The sequence below is a fragment of the Thermobia domestica genome, chromosome 7, assembly GCF_964235325.1.
Source record: "Thermobia domestica chromosome 7, izTheDome1.hap1.1, whole genome shotgun sequence".
NCBI lineage: Eukaryota > Metazoa > Arthropoda > Insecta > Zygentoma > Lepismatidae > Thermobia > Thermobia domestica.
Window position 1 is genome coordinate 143,338,545 of NC_137460.1, and position 7,492 is coordinate 143,346,036.

General features: G+C 36.1%; 1 protein-coding gene across 2 annotated transcripts in view; it reads left to right on the top strand.

The window, feature by feature from the left end:
- LOC145690434 (uncharacterized) overlaps positions 1–7,283 on the top strand; it is a 56,093-nt gene extending 48,810 nt beyond the window's left edge. For both annotated transcript variants that reach the window (XM_081765309.1, XM_081765308.1), the window contains exon 3: positions 4,896–7,283. In XM_081765309.1, coding sequence (XP_081621435.1) covers positions 4,896–6,939 — 2,044 coding nt within the window. In that variant the 3' untranslated portion in view covers positions 6,940–7,283. The remainder of the gene's footprint in view (positions 1–4,895) is intronic.
- Positions 7,284–7,492: the final 209 nt, after the last annotated feature.

Below are 7,492 nucleotides of genomic sequence, written 5' to 3' on the forward strand. Positions count from 1 at the left end.
TTTTAAATTTCATTTAAGGGGATCTGATACCTCTTCGCTTAGGTTTCTAACTCTCCATTTCATAACAAGTAAAATTTAATACGGTAATTTCTAACAAAGTATTGCAGGTAATGACTTGAAATTTTTAATACAAATACGCAAGACCCATATAAATCCAACCACGGTCTCCAATTTACGTTACATGCGTTAGATTAATTGTAATATATTCTTCGGTAAGTTTGGCAACTATGTTGTATATAGTATATGGATAGATCTTTTTGAAGGAATTGAGAGCCCTCGGAACCTCTAGCCCTACTAGTCTTCGCGACACGTGGTAGTGATTTATGAACGCTTCAGGCTAAAAACCAATGTCGCCTCTGATCCTTTCTTTCTAATTTTCTTTCTTTTTTTCCTTTTTTTCAAAAACTTATTTTGGCCAGCTTTGCCCTTTTGTCGGCTGTCTATAGAAATAGCAGTCATACTCCCTGGAATTGTTGATTCTCGGTTGGAACAGTCACTTCCTCTCCGTCGTGAACCTCAGTGTTAGATTCGACAAACAAAAATAAACTCGAAGACAGTAAATGTAACAGACAACAGCAGCAGTAGCTTGTATTAAAAATTTGGAACGAACAAAAATATTGTATCTAAATAACGTATTTGTGTTAAATGTACTTTATCATAATAGGAAGTTCTATATTGTTCTCGTATAAAATGCTATAAATGCTCTACTTTGTAATAAAACTAAAAGTAATGTCTTTGAAAGATGGTATTCGACTTGGCAAAAATTGGTTTTGTGGGGTCAATGTAATAATTTCATACATACAATATTTTTATTCAATTTTCAGACATTAGTGTATTGATAATATACAAAGTGTACAGTACATGTAATCAGTGTACAATATTAAGATATTTTATTGATAATTGCTTTTTGGATGAGTTAACTTCAAGCATATAATCATTCTATTCTTTTCTATAATGTAATTAATATAAATATGTACACAGAGTATAAATGTTGTTTGACAATAGTAAGGTATTTTGTTGGAAAAAAATGCTTTTTGTAGGATCGTTTTAATTTCATATATATAGTTTCGTTTTCATAAAGTAATTAATATAAATGTATCAACAGTATAAATGTCGTTAGTGTTAGAAATGTAGTGAAATATTTCGTTGATAATTGTTGTAGAATCATTTGAATTTTAACCTTATAGTCATTCAATGGGGTTTCATAGTCTAATGGTTGGAGCGTTCGACTCCTGATCGTCTGGTTCTAGGTTCGATTCCCTGCTAGAATACTCAAATTATATTGGCGTCTTCCCATCGTCGTGAGGCAAGCTGGGTAGCCATGTGATTAAAAGACATGAGAGTCTATATAATTAATATAAATATATACACAGTACAAATGTTGTTTGACAGTAGTGAGGTATTTCGTTGATAATTTATTTTTGTAAGATGTATACTATTTTTATAATGGTAGAATGTGTGTATACTATTTATAAGATGTAGACGTATACATTTCTTTGTATAGACTTTTATAATGTATAATGAATTTTTATAATCAAGAGCGAAAGTTTAAAACCTTAGAATGGGCGAATCTTGCCACAAAAGCGAGATGTACCCGTAGAAAGATTAATAATGATAATAATAATAATAAGGGAAGGAATGAAGACGTACTAAAGGAAGCTAGTAAAGGACGACAGATCATGAAGATAATAGGAAAGAGAAGAAAGAAATGCTTACCTATATTATTCGACACTCAGATCGGACACCGTATAGATAGAGGAAAAGACACAAGAAAAACCAGGAAGTGGAAGACCAAGAATAGAAAAATCTATAAGCTTTACGTCCCACAGTTATGCCTGGTAGGTTAAAGGAGCTAGTGATGTTGAGAAATGAAGGAAATGGTGGAATGCAGAAAGTGGAAGGAAACGGAAGAACCCCGAGAAAACCCCCACACATGGTGTTTGTCCTCCACAAAGTTTACTTGGTGCAAGCTGAGATCGAAATAAGAACGCCATGCACTAGAGGTGAACGGTCTACCACTGAGCCACCGCGGCCCGACCAAGGATAGATGCAGTAACGAAGAAGAGACCTTATCAAATTATAAAACAACTCTCCCAGGGGAGAGAAAAGTTTTAAAATTTCCTTCTTCCCCATCAACCTATGATTGAAGTGAGGAAGATTATTATTATTATTATTATTATTATTATTATTATTATTATTATTATTATTATTATTATTATTATCAGTGGCTTATTTACGATTTTGTTTCGGGGGGCTTTGCTAAATTTTGGTGGGCTTTGCCTGAAAATGTGAAAATTCTGCAAGATATCATATACTTTACTATAGTAAGTAAGATTCCAGGGGGGCTTAAGCTCGGAAGCCCCCTAAATACGCCACTGATTATTATTATTATTATTTTATCGAGAATGTACTTCTGGGTTTCCTCTTAAAAAAATACACACACTATTTCCAACTATGGTTATCTTACTTTTTACAAATTTGTCTAATTCAATATTGGTTTAAAAAGTAGTTTTCAAGCTACGAGTTCTTTGACTAACTGAATAGTGCACGCCCCTTCTGGCTCACTCGCCACTATTTAACATTAAATTTCAGATGTCTCGATATATTTGCATAAGTTTATTATTTCTACAATAAACATTACGTACAAGGTATATTCAAATTGGTATCAAGTTTTTCTGACATGTGTATATTACGCATATCTTTCTTAATTTGCATTACTCACATTAGCCCAGAGAACGAACAAATTTTAGAGTTCTGGTTTGAACCTCTCTTACAATAATAAGCAAATATACAAGGAACAAATTTACCATTATTGACGATGCGGAGGGGAGGAGATTTTCTGGACTAGGAAGGAATGTGTGCGGGTGCAGAGCAGAGGTCTGCACGGGCCGGAATTTTCAGCCCGGGCCCGGCCCGTGAATTTACAATGTGAGGCCCGACCCAGTCCGAAATATGTCTTAGTATTTAGGCCCAAGCCCGGGCTGAGCTCTATGATAATCAAACGAGCCCGAAATAAGTCCGAATTACAGAAACTTAATTATTAATTCAAAATTGTATTTTTATTTATGGCAATTCGAGGTTTGATTTTGCAGAAGTACTCCAGAAAGAAAGGTGCATTTGTATCGTTTACACAATATTTACGAAGTTATGCCAGAAAAAGTCCGAGAAATATGGTTGTATATTTAAAAATTCACAGCCCGAACCCAGGGGCGTCATTTAGGTGGCAGGGAGGGGCATTTGCCCCTCTGAGTTTGAGATTTATATATATTTTATCAATAGAAAAGTAGTAAGTTAGTGAAAAACGCGAAATTTTATATATATCAAGGGGTCTTGCCCCCCAAGCCAAATCTGAAATGACGCTACTGCCCGAACCCCTCCCGGGCCTGAAGTGATGCATGCTTTGTAGACCCGAGCACGTGCAGACCTCTAGTGTAGAGGCGTTTCAAGTGGTGGGCGACTGCCCACGGCCTTGCATCTTTAGGGACCTCGCAAAGACCAACGAGACCAAAACGATGCACTCACTTTTGTCGATGCAACAATAGAAACAAATATGAATTCGGACTTATTTACAGAAAAACAATACATAAGGCTTCAAACTAACTTTTCATCTATTCGTATATATTAGATCGCTAGCATACGCGACAGGCGGCGAGTTTATTTTAAGATTGCATATAAGTCTTTATCGTTAAGATAAATTTTCGATATTTTTTTTATATAATTAGCAATTTTTAAAAAAGGGGGCAGGAAGGACTCGTAAAGCATACTCGCCTTGCAGTGCAGATGGTATGGTCAAAATCAATACTGGATAGTGAAAGTGTAAGTGTAAAGGCTAATATGGAACAGAGAAACAAAAGAAAACTTCTTCAGAAGGGAATTGGGAGGGAAGAGGAGGAGAGTACAATACTGTAACACTTGAAATGTGTCTTGATCTGTATACTTCAACAAACTTTTCTTATTAGATTACGCAATTTCTAGTTTCTTACTCCGATTATTCAAAGTATTCAAATGTTCTCGGAGGGAGTGACCGCCCCTCCCTTTAATCCTTCCGTGGTGTCATTCAGTTTTGCTTTTTGCTACTAATTCAAAATGCTTTCCCAAACAAGTTGTCTTCTTGTGACTGCAGGGGGTGGAAGAAACAAACAAACCGTGAAAGGAAGAAAGAAGTGGTTTTGGGCTCTTACAGTCCAGACCATTCTAACCACTGAGAAGTGGGAATCACAACGTGATTTTTCTGGTAAGAGCGTTCTTTTAAAAGCAGCTAACAAGCAAACAGATGGTCAGCCCTCTCCCCTCTGCAGCATACATTTTATTCTCTGTTGCCAAACTTACTGAAGAATATATTGCAATTAATCTAACGCATGTAACGTAAATTGAATACCGTTGTTGGATTTATGTGGGTCTTGTGTACTTCTATTAAAAATTTCATGTCATTACCTGCAATACTTTGTTAGAAATTACCATATTAAATTTTACATGTTATCAAATGGAGAGTTAGAAACCTAAGCGAAGAGGTATCAGATCCCCTTAAGGCAACCGTGTTGATTCTGCCGGAGACAAATAGTCTGGCAACTGACGTACCCATTAAACCTCGATCGATCAATCAATCGGACTTTCCAGCACTGTGTAGCTATGTGAGACGTGGACCTACATGTTTTTGAAATTTTAACAACTTTAATGAGCTTAATGATCTTCGACCGAATTAAACCCGCGTTTCCGTACATCAAAAACGCACCTGATAGGTGACTAGCGCGGAACACGTTTATTTGGTCTTTTAGCACAAATTTTTGTCTAGTGTTTCGTAATAAACAATCTACTATTGTGGTTTCAAATTACGGTTTTAGCTAATTGTGACGTATATAAAATTATAATTAACGTGTCATCTTTCGTTGTTTCAGTTATGGTACAAAGTCTACTTCAGTGCCAAATGTGCCCTTTCCGCAGAAGGCGATGGAAGAAAAATATAAATCCATTCATTGCTCAGGTATGGAAGAAAGAAACTGTATTTATTTTGGTAACTTGACATCCTTAGAGAACTGCAATAAAAGCATTTCTGAGAAAATAGGAGGTCATAAACAGTTCTGTACAGGACAGTCTTCACTAGGAACATTGGCGGCAGTCACAATATCGAATGAAAATTTCTTTAGTTTTCAAGAATCGTACCATTGCAGTTCTTATGGTGCCACGTTCCCTGCTATATATAGTTTACGTTCACATATGTGGTATAGTCCTCAGAACAAGTCGTTCTTTTGTTCTTATTGTTATAAAACATTCTTCAAGGCAGATTTGTTCAAAGCACATATAGCAAACCACTTACCAAAAAAGTGCTTTCAATGTTCTGTTTGTGAAAAAGCATTTTCTGATTCAAAAGATTTAGAAAAGCATAAAAATATTCATTTGAATCTTAAACCTTATGTATGTAATGAATGTGGCAAGCAGTTTTGTAATCGAGTAGGTATTTACACTCATATACGAATACATTTAGGAGTAAAACCATTCAAATGTCAAGAGTGTGGAATGAGATTCCCTTCAAAACCTGGTCTTAAAAGACATAAAATGACTCACACAGGAGAAAAGCCATATCAGTGTACGAAGTGTGGATTATCTTTTGCCATGGGGGCAGAACTCAAATGGCATGAAAAGCTGAGACATTTTGAAAAGATAGACACGGATAACTATGCTTTCTCTTCGAAATCGTTCACTGGTACTTCCAGTCTTCAGAGTTATCAAACATGCATACAGTACCGTTCGGGAAAGACGCAGTTTTATTGTTTTTACTGTGACAAGACCTTCCGACAACTGAGTTACTTGAGAACTCATATTCGAATTCACACGGGAGAAAAACCTTTCAAGTGCCAAGTGTGTGGAAAAGCATTTTCTGATTCAGGAGCGTTTTGGAGACACAAAAACATTCATTTGCATGTGAAACCTTACATTTGTAATGAATGTGGAAAAGGGTTCTCTGATCGAGCTCATATTGTCACTCATTTACGATTTCATTTCGGAGAGAAACGCTTTAAATGTGAGGAATGTGGAAAAAGATTTAGTCAAACAGGTCATTTAAAAAGGCATAAAATGACCCACACGGGAGAGAAGCATCATCATTGTACGAAGTGTGAATCATCTTTTGCTATGCGCAGCGAACTTACGCAGCACGAAAAGCGGAAACATTCTGAGAAGATAATGATTTATAAGTGTACCTCATGTCCGAGGTCTTTTGCACACGTTTCTAATCTTAGAACACATGAAAAAATACATTCAACTGATAAGTTCATTTGTGATGACTGTGGGAAGTCTTTCCCTGTTAAACAATACTTAATAAATCATATGTCCGTACATACGAAATATAAAAACCACCAGTGTGAAACATGTGGGAAGGGATTTAAAAATAAATCGCTACTAAGAGTTCACAAGACAATACACACGCAAGTGAAGTCAAAGAAGTGTAACGAATGTGGAAAAGCATTTCCAAATAGCGAATATTTGTGGAAACATAAGCAGCTGTATCACGGTGGAAAGTTCAGGAAACAATATATTTGTGACTTCTGCTCAAAATATTTTTTTGTAAGAAATGACTTGAGAAAGCATATGGTATTGCATAATGGTGAAAAGTCATGTTTTTGTGTGGTCTGTGGAAAGAAATTCTCACACCATCAGTATCTTAAAAGACATATGATTATCCATACTGGATCAAGGCGTTTTTCATGTGTTTACTGCAATAAGTTGTTCTTTAATAAAAACAATCGTGATGTTCATGTGCGAATTCATACAAATGAAAAGCCATATAAATGTGACATATGTGACCGAACATTTAATAACAAGGGTACTTTGAATATTCATATTTTTCGACACAGCGGAGAAACACCATTTCATTGCAATTATTGTGATAGACGGTTTAAGAACAAATGTTCTCTGGTAACTCATTTACCAAAACACAGGTAGTTCGCATAAGGTGCATTTAGAAAACATAAATCTTGGCAATTTGAATGTGCCTTCAGAGGCAATGTGAACACCCTTGCAACTTAATCTTTTCCACTGCCGTGCATCAAAATCATGAATTATATTTAGAGAAAAGCTAATAACCTTGCTTTTGCGCCTAACCTGTAGAAACTTGTTTACATCGAAAGTGAGAACGCAGTGTTATGAGAAGCGCAGATACAATAGCAGAATTTAAAAATGACATTTGAAAAGTGTAATTATGTAATAACTTACTGGAAACGTTTCCAGTTAGCTGTTCTAATTTTATATACGAGACGTGTTTTTTAAGTAAGGTCCGTTTTGTTGTAGACACTAGTAGTTCGCGCGCATACCGCAACGAGTGTGTGCGTCGTGTACTGGCATGTCTCGGGAACAACTGCTCAGTTTCAGCTCTAGCTGACCTGTATGGTTGTGATCTGTGCTTTCACAATGTTTAAGACGATAGGTGCATTAAGTCGCCCGCCGCGTGTGAGGTTCGCTCAGTGATACGTTTTTTGTCAGCAAGAAACCTGTCTGC